This window comes from Podarcis pityusensis (genome assembly GCF_964106645.2).
Source record: "Podarcis pityusensis genome assembly, chromosome: 3".
In the NCBI taxonomy this organism is placed as follows: domain Eukaryota; kingdom Metazoa; phylum Chordata; class Lepidosauria; order Squamata; family Lacertidae; genus Podarcis; species Podarcis pityusensis.
In genome coordinates, this window is record NC_138026.1 from 3,094,158 (window position 1) to 3,115,850 (window position 21,693).

The following is a 21,693-nucleotide window of genomic DNA, read 5'->3' on the forward strand; positions in this document are numbered from 1 at the left end:
TGAAGATCTTCCTTGAACTGAGTACTGGCCGATTGCCAGGACTCTGCTGAGTAAGCTCAAGACAATGCCCTTATACCTCGCAAAGGAAGGTACCAAAAGGAGGGCATTGTAGAATGAAAGGGTGGTGAAACAGATGCCTAGAGAATGCAAACAATGCATGTACGCTCAGATTACATATTTCACATCATCTGAAAAGTGATGTAAGAAAACCTTTCAAACAGTACATGACTGCATTTGCAAAATTAGTAACACACAAGGGTGACATTAAATGAAACCAGCCCTCCACAGAAGTAAGTGGTCTGCTAAAAAGGAGCCAGTGAGTCAGTGCCCTATTGCTCATCTCTGCTCATTTCACGTTAAAGTATCTCTCCTTTTGAGGGCGACAGCAACGCCCATACAATAACCTGTTCCCTTTTTACAAATTAGGATCTGACGTGGTAAAAAAATATGGTCTGGCCTATGCAGTAAGTCCAGGATGAGGTCAGCATTTGGATGCAGGGCTCCTCTGTCATTTCTTACAGTGGCTGAGCATGAACGGGGGGGCGGGGGGGACTGTTTGGCATCTTCCCTCTCCTCCACTACCAGAACTGTTTAGCCTTGGTGACTGTTCTGAGGGCCCGGCTAGGTGTCTCAGCTGCAAGGCTGTTTGAAGACCACCTCTCAGGTGACACAAGCATTGCAAGATGGTGTTGGAAGCACATGCCAGCAGGGTAGCCCCAGAGAGAGACAACAGAAGGCACCAGCCCATTGGGGGAAACCTCTGATGGGTGAAGATGAGCAGAAGTGGCAGGGCTCTCTGCTGTGATGGGGCGGGGAGCTTTGCATTTAATTTTCCTTGTGGAAATTAGATGTTTTCATTTTGGGAGGAATTCAATGTAGCACTTAAGCAGATTGCTCTGTCTGTGCATGCATTTCTGCCTGCCAGATGGAATGATCTGCCCTCTCCTCCTCCTCCCATGCACCGTTCTGGGGGGTTCTCCCAATTCCCCCTGAGTCAATTTGGTGGGACAGGAAGGGCAAAGCCTCATTGTGCTAGAGGAAGTCCTTGCATGGGCTTCTGCTGGTGGGGCTTCTTAGTGGAATCCCAACCTAAGAGTTTAGCTGTCCCAAATGGGGATCGAACCTGCAACCTTGGCATTATTAACATACTCTATCCAACTGAGCTATCCAGGAACTATCTTTTGATGGGACTGTATTGATCACACCAGGCTTTCCTGGTGGAATACTTTTCAGTGACAAAAGCACAAAATAGAACCACTAAGGAAAGAATTCTGTAGAAGTTTCTTGTTAAAAGAGTTCTGTAGAAATCGTGCAATGGTTGCCAGACAGGAAAGAGCTGAGGATGAAGCTTTCTTTGCCTGTGAGGAATGCTCTACCGAACTGTAGAGGTTTTGGCTCAGCCAAAAAGTTGAGTTGCAAGAGTGTGGGAGGTGAGTTACAAGGTGGCAAAACTGGTGCACGGTGCATAAGATGACCCAGTTTATTGGTGTAATGGGCATTGGTCCAATGGAACAACACTTGCAAATATCCACATGCTTTTACTATGACCAAGTGCAACGTATGTGATTCATTTGTTGGTATCCATAACTCCCTGCCCTCATCATGACTAAACACTGAAAAGAGATTCTGAGAACAGCAACAATTTCTGTTTGTATAGCATCTCGTTATTTGCTAGGCCCTGTTGTGCTCTGCTACCTGGCAAACTCACCTGGCAGGAAATTTCTTTTGTTAAGCCAATTCATCTGAGTTCTAAAGCATGCAATATGTTTGTGTTAAACATCCCTTTTCTAACATAATTGATTTTCACTGATTTACAAAGAAAGTATGCTTAAGAACATAAATAGAACCCTGCTTGATCAGACCAAAAGACGATCTAGTTCACTATTCTGTTCCCACAGTGGCTAGCCAGATGCCACTGCTAGTGGGACTTGAGGATAACCTTGTAATTCCAAACAACTGGTATTCAGAAGAACAGAGGCTCCAATACTAGAGGTAGCATGCTAGTAGCTGGGAGTCCCACATGCTCCACAAACACAACTCTGGTCATGACATTTGCAACATTTTTCACCAGCTAGTTTCCAAACAAAAGGCAGCACCATCTAGTGACTGGCCTTGAACATGCCGAAATCTATCCCTGTTAATGTAACTACAGTGGTACCTTGGATTACAGACGCTTCAGGTTACAGACTCCGCTGAAATAGAACCTCGGGTTAAGAACTTTCCTTCAGGATGAGAACCGAAATCGTGCTCCAGCAGCACAGCAGCAGTGGGAGGCCCCATTAGCTAAAGTGGTACCTCAGGTTAAGAACAGTTTCAGGTTAAGAATGGACCTCCGGAACAAATCAAGTTCTTAACCCGAGGTACCACTGTATGTACAAATGGTTCTGAATCAGACCTCAGTCATGGTGCAAAGATATAGCACTATAGTTTGTAATAATTAAGATGCAATCTAAAAGTATTCCGTGTGAATTGGTATGGAGGATTTGAAATGTGATGTAATTATGAAATACAAGGGACTGCCACCCCTGGCCACCTCCTCCTCCCTTGACACTGCCCCCACCCCTTGCCCCTCTTCCCTTCCAAAAGCACCTTCACTCACAGATCACCCCCATCCTCCACTTGCCTTTAAATGAGGGAGGCACTTCACAGAGTGGCTTCTAAACCTTTCTCCGAAATGCTTCCCCCCACTCCTTGGTTCAAGGCCTCCCCCCAGCGCTGCTTCCTCACTCTCTTGCTTGCCGTTTGTCACACTGGAGTTGGTGTAGTCAGCTGTTTAAAGGTAAAGTTACTCCTGACGTTAGGTCCAGTCGCGGACAACTTGGGGGTTGCACACTCATCTCGCTCTATGGCCGAGGGAGCTGGCGTTTGTCCACAGACAGCTTCCGAGTCATGTGGCCAGCATGACTAAGCCGCTTCTGGCGAACCAGAGCAGTGCACAGAAATGCCATTTACCTTCCCGCCGGAGCGGTACCTATTTATCTACTTGCACTTTGACATGCTTTCGAACTGCTAGGTTGGCAGGAGCAGGGACCGAGCAACGGGAGCTCACCCTGTCCCAGGGATTTGAACCGCCGACCTTCTGCAGGATCTAATCATCGTACTAAAAAAGTACAATGTAAAAAGAGAAAGAGTGTTATATCACTGCTAGGTGGGCAGGAGCTGGGACAGAGCAACGGGAGCTCACTCCGTCACGGGGATTCGAACCGCTGACCTTCTGATCAGCAAGCCCTAGGCTCTGTGGTTTAGACCACAGAGCGCCACCCGCGTGCCTCAGTCAGCTGTTTACAGACACGCAAACTGGATTAAGAAGTGTTGGATTCCTATGTCCAAGAGTTGTGATTTGCTTCCTGCAGCGGTATTGTTCAGTGAGCAACACAGAATGGCATGATGCAACACAACCCTGCTAAAATATCCCAAAGATGTATTCAGTGCTAGCCATACAGAACTGTGAGCAGTCACTGAGTCACACCCCACTTGGTTAATTAGACTAGAGACAGATAAACCTGTACATGGCCTTGCTGAATCAGCAGCACAGCATTTGGGGAGAGATAAGGAAGCCGGGGAAGACGTCCGATGTGAAGAAACTTTTTGGAGAGGCAGATACTAGTATAAATGAAGTGTGCTGGATTTCAGCCTTAGGGATACTATAAAAAGGCAGTTTTGCCTCTGTGCTGATGTTAGATTTCTGCTGATGTTAACAACTTTTTCACTTTTATTCCAAATCAGTGGAAGGCTGCAAATTAGGAGCAAAGGATTAGGAGCAGGCCAAGAGTTGTATTCTACCTATCCAGTCTCCAGTCCAGCAACAGGAAAACTCTTCTGTCAAATCTAACAGCTGCTTCACACAATACCCTCAATCATGCACACAGACCTGTGTATTAAAGGCATATTAAAGTCATGCCATAGTATTCTGCTGCATATGTGTGGAAGTACAAAACAGTTGTGCAATTTTGAGGCAGAAGGTGTACACATTTCACCTCCATTTTGCAGTATTGCACTTGGGCAAAAAAAATGAGAGGCACAAATACAAGATGGGTGACACCTGGCTTGAGAGCAGTACATGTGAAAAGGATCTAGGAGTCTTGGTTGACCACAAACTTGACATGAGCCAACAGTGTGACGCGGCAGCTAAAAAAGCCAATGCAATTCTGGGCTGCATCAATAGGAGTATAGCATCTAGATCAAGGGAAGTAATAGTGCCACTGTATTCTGCTCTAGTCACACCTCACCTGGAGTACTGTGTCCAGTTCTGGGCACCACAGTTCAAGAAGGACACTGACAAACTGGAATGTGTCCAGAGGAGGGCAACCAAAATGGTCAAAGGCCTGGAAACGATGCCTTATGAGGAACGGCTAAGGGAGCTGGGCATGTTTAGCTTGGAGAAGAGGAGGTTAAGGGGTGATATGATAGCCATGTTCAAATATATAGAAGGATGTCACATAGAGGAGGGAGAAAGGTTGTTTTCTGCTGCTCCAGAGAAGCGGACACGGAGCAATGGATCCAAACTACAAGAAAGAAGATTCCACCTAAACATTAGGAAGAACTTCCTGACAGTAAGAGCTGTTCGACAGTGGAATTTGCTGCCAAGGAGTGTGGTGGAGTCTCCTTCTTTGGAGGTCTTTAAGCAGAGGCTTGACAACCATATGTCAGGAGTGCTCTGATGGTGTTTCCTGCTTGGCAGGGGGTTGGACTCGATGGCCCTTGTGGTCTCTTCCAACTCTATGATTCTATGATTCCAAACCCATGTAAGACAAAATGTTATGTGTTAAAACAACTGAAGGTTAGTTGAAGGGGAATTAGCTGGGCCAAGAAGAGCATGGAGTAAAGGGGGGGGGGAGCACAATGTGATCTGAGCCGATAGCAGAACTGTGTTAATAATAAGTTAAAAAGCAGGTTAATCAAAAGCTAGACTGAGATGCTGTTTTACCAATTTTGGTTTTCTTTCACTCACAGCCAGCGCTGCATTTTCCAGCAAAGTTGCCAAGTAGAAGGCATTTCCATTTCATATGGAATTATTTCAATTTTATCTCAGGCAGAATCATACATACAGAAAGTCTGAACGTTTAGGCAAATAACTGATTTTTTTTTCTCTTTCAAAGCTGCTTGGTTGGAGAATTTCTGATTTATTATACTTTTAAACCAAATTTATGTCTTCTCTTAAGCACCCTAACTCCCACTAAAGGTTATTAAATGTGGCTTAGTTGCTTTGCAGATACCTTTTTGCATACCAAATTCTTCCCCTCCTCCATTATTACAGGGTGGTGTTTTGTTTCATGTTGTAAACATCCTTCATGTCTCAAGCCACAGCAGTGCATTTATTGCCATCATGATTGTAGCACAAAAAGTGGTTGTGTGACGTGATGCAGATACTCAAAGCATATTATATATTATGAGATTAATTCAGAATGATGCAACTCTCTTAAATGACCACACCACTTAGGGAAGGAATAGCCTTTTGTTACTTTTAAATGCTGGAGATGCACTTTTGCCATAATACTGCAGTATAAAAGCACTTGTAAAGATAATGTATGTATTTAATTTCTTATTACTTTCTTACTCAGGAAGCAAAACTAAGATTGTTTTCCACCTGCATTTATTTTGTGAAAATGATGGACTACAAGTTATGTTTATGCAAGTACAACTGAAAGGTACCCGATTCATACTTTTTAAGACTTTTTAAGGAGACGTGACATTTGAACATTATTATTATTATTATTAAAATTTGTATACTGCCCTTTATCTGCAGATCTCAGGGTGGTTCACATAAAATAACATAAAATTATAATTCATGAGAATCTCTTGTCCACCACTATTTCAAAGAACTCTTGTGTTTCCATTTCAATAAACCTCTTTTTCCATGCAAACAGGGCTCAGGATTCCCAAGGACACCACCAGCCTCACTCCTCTCCTATGAGTGAAGAAAATTAAAGTAACTGTGTTGAAAAATAACATATCTCCCTTGGTCTCATGTAAGCGAGCTGTAATTTAATCACATGGGACCAATCAGAGCTTGATAAAGAACAGTGTTATCCTTGACGTAATTTTTTTTCCTTCTGCCTCTTAAATCCTGAGATATATATATTCAATAAACCTCTAGTTCCAGTGAATTCTGCACACAAAGAGACAAGGATGACTTTTACTGGTGCTTCAAGCTTAGCTTCTTACTGAGCTTTCCATGCCAGTGGCAACCCACATGATGATCTTCAGATGTTCTTAGCTTCTCATCACCAGGAACGCCCAACAGGCAGGCAGGAGAGGAGCTAGAGTCCAGCAACATCTGGAGGCATGGTTCTTAGGAAAATTCTATTATTCCAGTTGTCTAAGGACCAAAGACTATGTGATCATTATTTTTGCAGTTGTTATGCAAGTGGCCACTGCAGGGAGGGTCCTGGGAGTGGAAAGGGGAAAGCGTTTAGCTTCCGCCCTCTGCAATCTTACAAACAAATTGTCTTTCTGAAGCAGCTATTTGCATTTCATGGGAAGCCTTCACAGCCACCATCTTTGCTTCCTTCAAAATGCAAACGGCAAAAAACAACAACACATTATAAAATGCAACCATGTCTCAGAGGGGAAACCATCAATTCAATCCCTGCATTGCAGGGGGTTGGACTAGATGACCCTTGGGTCCCTTCCACCTCTAAGATTCTATGATTCTATGAATCCCCTCCCCTCCAAGTTGCTCAGGCTTGTAGTAAAGGGCAAACACAATCCATATTCCTTGTATAACATATGGCAAATGTTTATTGAATACATAAATCGTTCAGGCTGTGGCAGGAATCCACCCAGCACTCATGGGAAAATGTGGCGTGATCTCTTAGAGCAATCAAATGAAACTTTAACACCTGGCATGATAAATGTCTGTAATTTTATCAGGACAAGTTACTAGTTGTTTTCTCAAAATTTTTCTGTACCATGAAAATAAATAAAAACAGTATTTTAAAAGGTTGCTCAGGCTTCCCTGTAAATACTATTTGCATTAAAATATGCAGTTAACCTCACACCTAGTATGACCCTAAAAGAATATGATAAGCACCAGGTTAGAACAGGCGCTATTCTTTGCACCCTGTGCCTTTCTCATGAGTTCCTAGTTCACAGACTCACTTTTGCTTATGCTAAGAAAGAATAGACCTAAAGAATGATATATCAGACATGCAGCCTGGTGCACAGCAGAGGAGAATGATCTTCCTGCATTTCTTAAACTGCACACTTGCTCCACAAGAACACGAGAGCGTGCAATTGTAGGAGCATTCAACATCCATTGTATCAGCATTTCAAACAGGCACAGATCTTTCTGGTATTTGTTTAAATTTCTCAAGTATTTTAAACCTTGCATTGTAATTTAGTGTTGTTAGCCGCCCTGAGCCCGGCTTCGGCTGGGGAGGGCGGGATATAAATAAAATTTATTATTATTATTATTATTATTAATGTGAGTTTCACTTTAGAACCTGAAGTACATTGCCTGCCTATATTATAATAATAATAATAATAATAATAATAATAATAATAATATACCCTAAAAAACAAAACACTCCACAGTTAAGTATGTGGAAAAGCTGGATGTCCATTCACATTTTGAAAAGGGCCTTTGTGAACATGAAATTATTTCATGCGATTTTTTTTTCCGTAAGAGAAGGAACTACTTTAAAATATGGATTTGTTTATCATTTATGTACGTACCTAAGTAGTGCTTTGCTAGCTATTACCATTGTCTAATTGATCCCTGTGGAACCTTTTCAGACAAGAAGCCTGTTTTTGAATATTGTCCAAGCAACCCAGGCAGGCCTTGCTCAAAACAAGACGAAAGAAGAAAGAAGTGTTTTATCCAGTCCTGCTGTGCCAGGTCAAGTTGAAGGCATTCAAATCTGAAAAGCTCACACCCTGTCTCCCACTCTCCACTCCAGTATTTATTTACACAGCCTCATCTAACATTATCTCCATATTAAACTGCTGTTCTAAAGTGGAGAATGCTTAACATATTCTGCTCATGAAACATGTTGGAGAGAAAAGACTACAGTGAAAGATTAACTTATTTTAGAAACCTAATCACAGATATTAACAACAAACAGAACTGAAGTCATAACTATTGTTGTCAGAGAATTACAATGCTATTTGATCGCGTTATAGCACAATAATAATATATAAAGATACAGCTGCAGACGATGCTGTGGTTTGTTAATCCATGGCTTTCCATGATGTCCAAACTAAGTACTGCTTACAAACCAGGATTGGGTTTAACAAACCACAGTACAGCAGTTATCAAAAGAAAATTCTCTGGGCCATACTTTCAGAATAATCTTGCACCACACCCAGTTTTTTATTGGTAAGGAATACACTGAAAAACAAAAAAGAAACAACTCCTAGCTGTGCTTGATTCATAATACAGAACACAATTACTTTACAATAGGATCATGGAACATCCAGAAAGTATAAAATAATGCAACTACATAAGAACATGAATCATTCCCAAAATATTATTATAAACAAGCCTCTTATATTTGAACCTTAATATGTGTACAAACTCATTGAGAGGTGTGAACTTGCTTTTGCTGGATAATCTCATTTATATTAGGTCTAATTTGAGACAAAGAAATCATCTCCTAATCAACAAAAAGAAACCTTTCTCTTTTCTGAGCTATCATATTCATCAGTTGAAAATCCGTGTTCACAACAATATGTCCTAAATATCACTTGGTGTATATATATTATATTATCTGAAACGTTTAAATGTTTCTTTGATTGTCCTTGAATCTTGCCAGATCTTGCTAGTGTGGCACGTCAGTCACACCCTTTGAGAACCAGTCCCATAGTATCTTCTCAAAGCCAAGAAAGGGGATAAATGAGTGCCCAAGGCTCAGTCTGCTCAATAAACTATTTTGATTCATGGTTTATGGAGGTTTCATATGTCTTTATTAAGACTACTGTTATTTGATCCATATATTTTAGGATTTATATTTTTATTATCTTAACAGCAAAGGTTTACTCTCAATGGTGCAACTGTTTCTTTTAAAATTATTGAAGGATATTAACAAAGTGTAAAAAGGTAAAGGTATCCCTGACCATTAGGTCCAGTCGTGACCGACTCTGGGGTTGCAGTGCTCATCTCGCTTTATAGGCTGAGGGATCCGGTGTACAGCTTCCGGGTCATGTGGCCAGCATGACTAAGCCGCTTCTGGCGAACCAACGCAGTGCACGGAAACGCCGTTTACCTTCCTGCCAGAGCGGTACCTATTTATCTACTTGCACTTTGACATGCTTTCAAACTGCTAGGTTGACAGAAGAAGGGACCAAGCAATGGGAGCTCACCCCGTCGCGGGGATTCGAACTGCCAACCTTCTGATCGGCAAGTCCTAGGCTCTGTGGTTTAACCCAGAGCTCCACCCACGTCCCTTATTAACAAGGTGTATACTCAGTCAAAACAAATTAAGGTGACGCTGTTTCAGATACTCGTCATTTTTCTGCTGTCCTTTTCTTAACTTCTCAGTGTCATTTTCAGTTCAGCTCATCTATTCAAAGCAGTTTAAAATAGTTGGTTAAAATTTAAGAACTTTAGAGCTGTGGGTTAAATTGATTTTTGTAACATTTGTGCTGCCTTATCCAAGTATTGTACAGGGATTATAGTGGGTCTGGAAGTGGTGTACTCTTCCAGTGGGGTTCCTTTTTCCAGGGAAAGATTATGCCAAACATTCTAAGATACCACAAGACTCTTGCTTTTGCTGCAATAGACTACTATAGCTAGAGCTCTACTTTACCACTTTAACAGGTACAAGTTGGCAGCATATGCTTTCAGATTCTTAAGAGTGTTTGCGCTGCATTCATCATCGATTTCTACTGTTAATGCTTCTAAGCTACTCGTGCTGCCCTCATGAACAGGTCTGGAACCCCATGATGAAGGGAAAGGGAGTGTGTGCCACTGAACTAGGAAGACTTCTGAATAAACATGAATTTGGGCTGCACATGTAATTTTGAAATGGGACTGTTGTGTATTTCTCATTAACTTGCTTTTTAAGATGTACAGCGCAGCTTGGACTGTTCCTAAGTTTACAGCACTATTAGGAGTTACTGTCTAAATTGTCTGAATTTCCTTACATTCATTAAGTTATTGGCAACTTACTGTTGTGTTAAGGGCTTTACCATTTATTTATTTTATTATCACATTTATATTGTATCTTTCCTCTCTAAGAAGCTCAGAGCAGCATACATGGAGTTTACTCAATGGCCAGGTGTTGTTTTCAGTTTTATTTTTGGATAGTGTCTAGTGATTTCAGCACTGAAATCAATGAGACTGAAGTCAAAAGTAACTTGACTCACCTATTTCAGTGGAGCCAAAGTGCTGCTACCAACATAAAGTGGAATATGTTCCTGCTTTTGCATACACAGAACGTACCAGATAGAACCAATCTGCTGTAAAGTCAAAGTATTAAAATACCGCAAACAAGTTTCTAATCAAATCTTACAGCAACACACTTTTCAAATTCAAAGACATTTTATTTTATTTACAAAAATAGAATTAAAAAAACTCATTTTTATCTCTTGATAAAACGTAGAGATTGCAGACAATATGAACTTGGTGGTGCAGTAAGTGTGGAATAAAGCAACAAAATGGAATACAGAAAAATGGGGAAAAACGAGGTGAGCGACAAGGACTAAGATGAACAAGCTTACTGTGTGTTTTCTCAGAAGTGTGTTGCAATGTATTCTTTGGGGCTTATCCATAGGCAAGTGTTCACAGGATACGGGCCTTAAAGTCCAGTCCTCTACGTCTACTCAGGAATAAGCCCCTTTTGAGTTCAATGGTGCTTGTTCCGTGTAAGGGGGAACAGAACAGTGGCCTTAGAGTAGGGGAATGTACTAATGAGTGCTGCTACTGCAATGGGGCTTCCCCCTTCCTCTCCTCCACCCCCACCCCAAATTGGCTGTGGGGTATAAGAACAACCTCCAGAAATGGATGCTTGTGCTGATGACTGCCATGATGAATTCCTCCCTCAGCAATTTTCTTTCTTAACGTAAGCATACAACTATATCAGAATAGAATATTTTTAAGAATGAACAGATTTCCCTTCAAATCTAAACATCAAAAAGATAGAAACCCCTCTGAGGAGACTGGAGCCTATCTCAAAACAATGTGCAAGAATGCCACTGCTCTAAGTTTTGGATTATCGTAAAGACGAGCATTATATATGCCCCTGTAAGCCCCTTTACTACCATGCTGCCTGTAGATCTCTTTCTCAGTCTCTCTGCCACTGAAATGTTACCTCATAATACCACTAAGCCTCCCCTACACCATGGAAATGGAAATGAACTTGGACAACTTTGCTGCACCCACAGAAACAGAGGGGCTTTTCCAGTGCAAAATGTCACTCCTTGTTGACTGGTTATAATTTGCTCCTAGCAAGCAGTGCAATGGTAGAAATTGCACCAGTGGCAACAAACCACAGACCCAGGCCATAAGAGCTCTCAAGTAAATTAAAGTTGACATACTGATGGTGATCATTATATAGTGTGAATTATTTAGACTTGTCTATACAAATTGGGATGTACACACATATACTTTTTGAAATTCAAAAACAATTAACTTTATTTAACTTTTTATATTTCAACACATTTAAAATAGTTGACTCTATTTAAATATGACTGACAACACTATACAAATATTTCTTAAATATATTTAAGAAAATGTTTTGGTCTTCCATCTGAACAATAAATACAGGCACTTCTACGTATATAAAGAAAGCAGTCATTGTTTTGAATAATTGTCTGATATAACACAGATGAAGATATGGCAGATAGAGTGTTTTAGGACCTGTGCCTTTGAGATACCCTTAATAATTATAGGGGTCATTTGAGTGATTTGGAATCTCAGAAATTGCACATTTTCATAAGGTTCTAACCCTAGACCATAAGGAAGGCCCAGTTTTTGTAAGCCAATTAACAATTCACATATCAGTTAATTTTATCAGTGAAGTTGCCTGATTTTTTTTAACAACATAAAAGACAACAGAGCAAATGTTAAGCCTACTGTGGAAATAAAGAGACTGTGTAGGTCTGGTACCAGTTTAAGAAAAAGTGTAAAACGCTTGACCATTAGCTAAGTCTGATGCAAAGCAACACTTAACCTCCCAAAATACACTTTAAACTATACAGCTTCTCAGCCATAGATATGTATCATCTGATATTTTAAACACAGTTACATACAGATTACACAGATCTCCATCACATTTAACTGAATACTGTTCAGTGGGAGGATATAACGAGACAGTGGAAAAGGAAAGCCATAAAAACCAACTGTTTGGTGACATGAGTTGCATTTTACTCAGGAGTAGGTCCATTTAAATCCATAAACTTAAATTACTTGTAACTTAATTCCAATAGGAGTACTCAGAGTATGAGAGCTGAACACTCCACCCAAGTTTATTTATTTTGAAGTTACTTTCTTGAATTTGAGTTCCAAAACAGTCTCCGAGATATCTTATCTCAGGAAAACAAAACAGTGTATAGCTTCTATCACCACAATTAAATAATTATTATAATTAGAAAACAGGAAAGGTCTTCTAATATTTGAGCTAAATGGTCATTAAATTAATAGTTTAATCACAACTTCTGAAGGGTATGCTTTTTCAGGTTTTTATTCGGTGAAAGTATTGAACACATGACAGTGGAAAGATAAAGGATTGCATCTACATGCCATATCCTCATGATGTGCATTGTTACTGATGTAATTGTTCTTTCAGACGTTCTGGACAAACCATTTATAGCGAGTTTTGCTTTGCAAAACAAACCATTCAAAGTACTAACCATTTAGCCAAGAAATTAAACCCAAATTTGGAGAGAACTTTTGGACATATATGTACTCAACAGCTTAAATCTGGATCTTGCAAGTTCGTCCAAATCTTAATAATTTCTTGGGGTTGCCTGCTGTGGACCAACATTAGATTTGTGTAGGAACAAATATTATCCCTGTGTTTCTCTTCAATGCCAAAAGTTTTGAAGCCTTTATGTTTTTCGGGAGCAAGCCCAAGTTTCTGAAGGCACATTCCAGTATAGACATCATCAATGGGATAGAGTAGGACTTGGTCAGATGCATTGGCTAATCTTAATGCAAGATCACCAGAATAGAGAAACCCACCACCTCCTGCATATGGAGGGTAAGAGCCTTCATAAATACTTTCTGGGATATAGTACTTCAGTGTCTTGTCACGATGAGGTCCAGCATCTTTGATCACATCACCTATGAACAAGTCTTTGGCTTTATCCTTGGTTAAACTCTTCAAGTAATCCAGGATCTGATGCGTGTTCACAAAAACATCATCATCTCCCTTAAAAATAAACTGGGCATCTGGGCAGGTATTGCTCACCCATTTCAGAAACAGTACCTCTTTCAGGGTCAAATTGAAGAAAGTATCTTTGTAGTCCCATAAAAGAATATCTTGGTGGGTTTCACTCTCAAATTTCAACATATCTGAGAGATCAGGAAAGTTATCCTCCGGAGAGTTCTGGCCTAACAGGAAGACCCTCACAACAGTTGCATCTCCCGATTTAATTTCTTTCCCCCAAGACTGTCGGATTGCTTGTCTTCTGTCAAAATGGGGAATAAGTGATTTGATAGCCAGAAGCAGAAAAGGTTTATGTTTGCACTTGTGTGGTTGGTCCACTAATAATGAATAGTTTCTACATCTCAAGTAATGCAAGAAGTCTTTAAATCTATCTGGCAAGTCTTTAAAGCCATTAATTTGTAGAGCTACAAATGGGTCAGGATCACACGCATTTGAAAAGCTGCCATTAGAAGATAAGCTTTCTTCCACTGTCATATTTGTAAGCAATGCAAAAATCGGATTGGATAAGCGTTCCAGCTTCTGCTGCTGTTTATTCCAATATGCCTTGTGAGGAACAAATTTTCTCCAGAATTTGGCCTGTGGTATTATAACGTGCCTTTTTGAATTCTTTGCTTGGCCACTGCTCTTTGACACCTCCACAATCACATATATAAAGAAGTTGACCATCATTAGAATTCCCAGCAACTTTAATCTTCTGCGTCCAACACTCATGTCTCATATCTAGAAAAAAGAAAGAGCCATTAACATCTGAAAAACATGTAATGGTATATATAGCAAGATATTGTTCCAGATGAATGCAATTATTGTGTGACTAGGTATTTGGAAGAATGCGAAGCTCAGTAAATCAAAATCTCATCCTGAACTGGGAATACAGTAATGCACAAGCTGCTTACAGCAACCAGTATGAATGAAAGGTATAAAACTGAACAAACAGCAAGATTTTATTTCATAGAACTATAGAGTTGGAAGGGACCCAAGGGTCATCTAGTCCAACCCCTTGCAGTTTATTGAAATAGTTATAAACCACATTTTCATATAAAATCATATAGACCTCTCGTACGCAGAATTAGACCATCAACTAGAGAGATACGAGTGTGGCCAGTAGGTGCATCTGAGCAACTTCAAGATTGCTTTCGGAGCACCGAGTGGTCGCTTTTTGTGGAGAATAATGTGGACACATACGCTTCAACAGTACTGTTCTACGTTAAAAGCTGCATTGATGTTGTCACTACCACCAAACAAATACGGGTGTTCCCTAACAACAAGCCCTGGCTAAACAGGGATGTGTATCTTCTGTTAAAGGCAAGAAATGCTGCTTTTCACTCTGGTGATGCGCAACAGTATAGAGAAGCCAGAGCCAAATTGAAAAAGGGCATTAGGAACGCCAAAGCTATGTACTGCCGGAGGATCGAAAAACATTTTGAGAGCTCCGACCCTCGTCGAGTATGGCAAGGCCTGCGACAAATTACAGGGCAAAATATTAAAAACGAACTGGCTAGCAGCAGTGCGCACCTGGCTGATCAACTGAATCAATTTTTTAGTCGCTTTGAGGTGGGAACTGGAACTACCGTCACTACAGCATTGGCTACCAGCACATCATCAGAAACTACTACTGATAGACAACCATTTTTATTACAGACCTGTGACGTACAACGTGCCTTTCGGAGCACTAACATTAGGAAGGCAGCTGGACCGGATGGAATCATGGGACGGGCTATTAGGGACTGCGCTGCAGAATTAGCTGGTGTGTTTACGGACATTTTTAACCTATCCCTGTTGCAGGGTTCTGTCCCTACCTGCCTGAAGACATCGATTATAGTGCCAGTCCCCAAGCAGTCAGTGGTGGTATCTCTCAATGACTATAGACCAATAGCCCTAACATCTGTCGTTATGAAATGTTTTGAGAGATTGGTGCTAGATCATATTAAGGCTGGTCTTCCATCCACTCTAGACCCGTTCCAGTTTGCATACAGAAGAAACAGATCTACTGATGATGCTATTTCCATCGCTGTCCATACTGTACTGAGTCATCTAGAACGACAGGGAACCTACGCAAGGCTGTTGTTTGTGGACTACAGTTCTGCCTTCAATACAATTCTGCCAGACAGGTTATTTCTTAAAATGACCAATTTGGGTATACATCAGAAGATCTGTCTGTGGGTAAGGAATTTCCTGACTGATAGGCCGCAGACAGTGAGAATGGGCCCTTACTATTCTTCTACTCTAGTATTAAGCACAGGAGCCCCTCAGGGATGTGTGCTAAGTCCCTTTCTCTATTCCCTGTACACATTTGATTGCACCCCACTGTATAAGTCCAACACAATCATCAAATTTGCGGATGATACAACAGTGGTGGGGCTCATTAGTGAGAACGATGAGACTGCTTATAGGAAAGAAGTACAGGGGTTAATTCAATGGTGTAAAGAAAACAATCTTATGCTTAACACCAAAAAAACCAAAGAACTCATAATTGACTTTAGGAGAAAGAAAAGCGTATTTTTACCATTGCACATAAATGGCGAGGAGGTGGAGAGGGTTGGTAGTTTTAAATACCTGGGCATTTACATCTCTGAGGACCTCTCATGGACTGCAAATATTAATATGGTTGTGAGGAAGGTGCAGGGGAGGTTGTATTTCCTGAGAATGCTCAGGGGACTGAATCTATCTCAGCACCTACTTCTGTCCTATTATCACAGTACCATCGAGAGTGTCTTAACCTATAGTATATTATCGTGGTATGGGAGCAGCTCTGAAACGGATAAAAAAGCTTTACAGAGAATAATTAAAATTGCCCAGAATGTTATTGGGCTCCAACTACCAACCCTGGATGAGATCTTCACGTCTCGCACTTTGAAGAAGTCACACAATATCCTGAGAGATCCCACCCATCCTGCTCACAACTTCTTTGAACTGTTGCCTTCGGGCAGAAGATATAGGACAATGAAAACACGAACCACACGCCTTCTGAATAGTTTCTATCCAAGAGCTCTGATTGCACTAAATAATGATCTCAGGGCCAGTTGCAAGAAATAGCAAGCAGGGAGTAGGAAGGAATGAGACAGGTTTTTAGGTTATGTTATGCCTTTAATAGGTTATGTTACATTCTGGAGTATGATATGTTTTTATAGATTATGTCTGAATAGGATGAGAGTGTTGGAGATACGTGCAAATGTGTATGTGAACCCGGTCTTTGGGTGGGTGTTTGATTTTCGTTGTTGTGTATACTGTGTATATACGGACAATGACAATAAATTTATCTAAATTTATCTAAATCTAAAATATCACAGGGCAATATACAGACTAAAAACACAGTATTAAAATAAAAATGTGAAACGTATCACTGAGAATTGATTGGCAAAGAATCTCAGATCTGAAAGGCCTGTCTGAATAAAAGTTTTTAGAAGGTGTCTAAAAATGTGCAAGGAATGCTCCTGCCAAACTACTATAATAAAATAAATACTGGGGTAGGAATTGTTTTTGTTTGCCATTATGTTATGCATGTTTGTGTTTTTCTATTGTAAACTGCCCTGTGATTCACGGATGTATGGTGGTATAGAAATTTAATAAATAGATAATAAAATATAAGCTAGGAGTTCCACAGGGCAGGGGGGCACACACACTAAAGGTTTGGCCCTGACAAAGGCAGCTAAACCTCAAGGGTACCTCTCTCTCTCGGAAACATGCTCTTATATCCAACTAGGAGAACAAGCTACCTAACAAAATAGTTCTTAATGTACTGGATTAGTCATTTGTATTACTGATAAGGCATACCATATTATCCACCAAAGTGGAACTGAATATGGAGTATAAAATAAACTTAGAGAAAGTTATTTTCATAGTACTACTTGTAGTTTTCATTATAAGTTTTGACTTACAAAGCACTGCCCATATGCTGCATTGCAGTGTGTGGAATAAATATATTATTACAAGTACAGTATTATGTATGCCTCTAGGCAATGTACAGTTTAAAACAGATTAACGGTATAGAACATCATGATCAAACTACAGCTAGCAACTCAATCCCACCACAAGCGCTCTCTCTCTCTCTCTCTCTCTCTCTCTCTCACACACACACACACACACACACACACACATCGCTCTTAGGTTATATAATTCCAATAAGCAATAGTAAAACACTGGCTGAAAAAGATGCTAAGATTTTTTTAATGTTGAAAACAATTAAAAGACTTCTGAGAAAAGAAAGGTTTCTGTCTGGCACCAAGGAGACTTGAAGGGGTGGGGCAGGAGAAGAAGCTCCCTTGGGGAGAATGATCCACAGGCAGTGAATGGGCATGGCCGAAAAGGCCGTCATTCATTGACCCTGTCCAAATCTCAACAGAAGAGCACTCAGCAGATCTCTGAGGATGATACAACGCTTCTTTTGACGTTCGTCAATATGATCAGATAAAAGATCTTGCTATGACCATTCTAATTCTAAGTCACTGTTGCAACATGAACATGTAATTTAAGAACAAATTAAGTAAAATGTTGCTTAATAACTAGGATGTTAATGAAGGTCCCCTGAACCCCATCTTACCAATGTTTGATCTTACTCTAAAGGAGGCAATTGTGAAAACAGCTCACACCAAGAGTGTAAGTGGTTAGAAAACTAGCCTGAGTTTACCTTCATATAGCTCTAGCTCATTGGTTGTTTTTTCCTCCCATTTCCAAATGGAGTGTTTGAACAAGGAGAGGCTTTTGTCAACTCTCATTTTCACGTTTGGAGGATCCAAAAATATTGCTTTTGATCCTCCTAGGGAAAAAAGTAGCACAATTTCCCCAACCTATTGCCCCCTCAGATGTTTTGAGCTACAACTCCCATCAGCACCAACAAACATATTGCGCTAACTGGAAGTTATGGGTCAGGAAAGGCTGAAGAAGTCTGTAAAGTAAAACTTGATGTATACAGCTGATTTAAGCATGTGAATTATGTGACAGAGACCTTTCATATATTGGCACCTTAAAATTTATATGAAAGATTGTGTGCTTAACATTCCCCTCCCCCTCCCAGCCCTGAAAAATATTTCAAAATTCCCTTTCATATAAAAGCTTGCATTAAATTCTAATGCAGCAGACTGGGAATTAATGCTTTTCAATTTGCTCCTAAATTTTATCATTCAACCGCAGAGACCCAAGGGTTGGTCGTCTTCTGTAGCTGCAGCAGTGCCCTTATACGATTCTACAACTAGAGCCAGTGTGGCATTATGGGCAGTGCCAGGCTTGAACCCGAAAGACTCGGCTTCAGATCCCCCCTCAGTCATGAAGCTCACCTTGGCCCGCCACTCATTCTCAGCATAACCAACTATCAAGGCTGGTGCAAGGATACAAATGAGTGCTGGGGGTGGGGGAGACAGGATGGGACACATCCATCTGTACCAGACTACCTCAGCGGAGGAAGGTTTGCTGTTTGCTAAATAATAACCAAACCCTTCCCACATGCGTGTAGCAGGTCAGACTGAAAACAAGGGGTGCCTTTAGACATCTGTGGCACTTTACAGCGTAGAACACATAAATAACAGCAGCAAAGTTACTTGTTTGGAAGTTGTAATACCAGTTCCACCGTACAGTACTGGTTAAGCAGCAATCTTTACCCTACAGGCCTAAGGGAATGTGCAAGAGTAGCAATTAGAATTTCTTTTCAAAAAATACTCATGGCAAAGGGTGATATTCAATGGCAGTCAGGGCATTACTCAGTTGGATATCTCACAAATAATTCCTGAATGCCCCTTGGAATTATGTCACTTGCATTACTTTCATTTAAAAATATTTACAACATGCTTTTCTGCTAAACAGAACATTTAAAGAAGTGGCCACAATCTCAATGATATATATATATAAAGCTCATGTAGGTAGGATAGATAAACCCAAATAGCTGAGAGCAAAACAAGCACAGAAACAAATGCAGCAAACAGAAAGTAAACTATTCCCAAAGCCCTCAAAACAGTCTTTGGCTGCAATATTATACTCACTTATCTGGGACTAAGTTCCATTGAACTCAGTGGAGCTTACTTCTGAGTAGAAATGTATAGGACTGCGCTATTAGTGTGGAGACAGAAGCCAGGAGTGAAGAGGCCAGATGTCTCACTGAGGTGAGGGAGATCCAGAGCCTGTGTGCAATGGCTGATGAGGCCCTGCCCTAGTAAAACACCCACACATCCACCAAAATGCAGGAGAACACAGCCTTTCCTCATAATTAAAGAGTCAAAACAGTCTGTGGAATTAACTACCAGCTAATTATTTTATGCCTGATTTTTAATTAAAGCATTCCGAAGATAAAGGCAAGCTCCTTAGTTATTTAAAAGAGAGCAAAATTATTTTTAGGATGATAAAAAGCAACTACGCTTTTATCTTGGGGCAGTAACTTTGCCCAGTATTTAATACTAAACTGTGAATGAGGAACAGTAGCAGGAACGTAAGCTTACCTTAAACGTAGCTTGATATCAAGAGGGATCCTAAGAAACTAGAGGCTTTCCCACCTCCTCCTTTCCACTGAAGTTCCCTGCTCCCCCTTGAAAAGCCAATCCAGAGGGCTTGTAAACCCTAAGGAACAGCATGGGGAGCTACTACTGGAAGGAGTTGCCAAAAGCTGAGAAACCCGCCCCCTGCCAGCAGCTGTCTGGATCCAACCTGCCCCCTGGTACACAACTGTACTGTGTGTGTTGTTCTGTAGCCACCTTCATCTGGTATGCCTAGAGGTGTCTTGACAGGCAGACGGTGATCTATATTGCTCTCATTCCTTCTCCTGCATGCTTCCTATACACACAAAAAATCAGAGAAGGAGCAGGCAAGTAAGAGAGTTAGGGTCCCCACCATTTAAGTTCTCACTACTGCTAACCATGGGAGAAATTTAAGAAGCCAGACAAGATCAATCAAGAGCAGTTAGATAGGAAATTATAAATGCTTCTTGTGCAAAATGCCTTCATACCAATTTTTTCCTCCAACCATTTCCTGGGGATTCCTCAACACCTGGGATAAGCTTTGGGGGTTGTATAGGGAGTGGGAAAGTCATGTTGCACTGTAAGCAACCTAGAGTCTTAATGGAGCAATTCTGGTGGCAATTCTTATTCACCACAGATTATCAGGCAAGTGGCTGTTTCCAAGCCCAGCGTTAAAATATCCATTTGAATTTTCCCATAAAGGCGTAATCTTAAATTTTCATTTTATGTTCACATTGTATTTTTATATTTTATATTGGGGGGGGTACATAGTGTGAAAAAGAGTAATTATTGTTGATAGTATAAAAATGCTGTAATAAATAGTAAAAATAAATAACTGAACTCCAGGACAAACCACTTCTAAAAACAAAATAATTATGATCAAAGTAATTGCCAGGACTGAGCTATTTAAATGTAAATTAATCCATTCACATCTTCATAGGAGACATGTGCAAAAAAAATAAGGTAGGCATCAATCTTATGGCTGCTTTTGTTGCACACTAAGGAGAAGGGTGCACACTAAGGAGAAGGGACGCGGGTGGCGCTGTGGGTAAAACCTCAGTGCCTAGGACTTGCCGATCGCATGGTCGGCAGTTTGAATCCCCGCGGCGGGGTGAGCTCCCGTCGTTCGGTCCCAGCTCCTGCCCACCTAGCAGTTCGAAAGCACTCTTAAGTGCAAGTAGATAAATAGGTACCGCTTTATAGCGGGAAGGTAAACGGCGTTTCCGTGTGCTGCGCTGGTGCCGGCTCGCCAGAGCAGCTTCGTCACGCTGGCCACGTGACCCGGAAGTGTCTGCGGACAGCGCTGGCTCCCGGCCTCTAGAGTGAGATGAGCGCACAACCCTAGAGTCTGTCAAGACTGGCCCATCAGGCAGGGGTACCTTTACCTTTACCTAAGGAGAAGGAATCTTGGCTATCTAAGCGAATTTTACTCACTTGTTGAGATAAAGCAGATTGCAGGCTTTGGCTACACTTAAGGGTTGTGTTTTCATGCAAAGTTAAACCATGATTTTAGCCCAATGTGGTTCTCCTGACCCCCCCAAGCCAATTCTGGGGGTGCTGGGGAGGAGAGGAGAAGCCCCGTTGAACAACTGGAAGCCCTTGCACAGGGCTTCCATTGACGGGACTCGTTAGCTGAATCCTGTCCTATGTGACTTAGTTGCATCTGGAGTATTGTGCCCAGTCGGGGGCACCACATTAAAAGAATGACACTTACTAACTACAGTGCTTCCAAAGCAGGAAGATCAGCATGGTGAGGGGTCTGGTAACTAAGTGATATGAGTTATGTACGTTTAGTCTCAAAAAGATTAATGGAGTACATGACTGTGGTCTTCAAATATCTGAAGGGTTCTCATGTATGAGTATTCCCTGTTGCTCCAGAGGGTGGGATTAGAACAGATGGGTAGAAAATGCAGAGAAGCAGATTT

General features: G+C 41.0%; 1 protein-coding gene and 1 long non-coding RNA gene across 8 annotated transcripts in view; one reads left to right on the top strand and one right to left on the bottom strand.

The window, feature by feature from the left end:
- The first annotated feature begins 7,512 nt into the window (after nt 1–7,512).
- Nucleotides 7,513–11,597, top strand: LOC308472523. The gene is made up of 2 exons (XR_013983550.1): nt 7,513–9,030; nt 9,399–11,597. It is a non-coding gene; the product is annotated as an uncharacterized lncRNA (long non-coding RNA).
- The window catches only part of B3GNT2 (UDP-GlcNAc:betaGal beta-1,3-N-acetylglucosaminyltransferase 2), a 56,112-nt gene continuing 44,883 nt past the window's right edge, over nt 10,465–21,693 (bottom strand). For 6 of the 7 annotated variants that reach the window (XM_080997462.1, XM_080997461.1, XM_080997465.1 and 3 more), the window contains one exon: nt 10,465–14,051. In XM_080997462.1, coding sequence (XP_080853588.1) covers nt 12,849–14,042 — 1,194 coding nt within the window. In that variant the 5' untranslated portion in view covers nt 14,043–14,051 and the 3' untranslated portion in view covers nt 10,465–12,848. Of the gene's footprint in view, nt 14,052–19,753; nt 20,085–21,693 lie in introns of all 7 variants that reach the window. The other variant, XM_080997460.1, reaches the window with a different exon arrangement.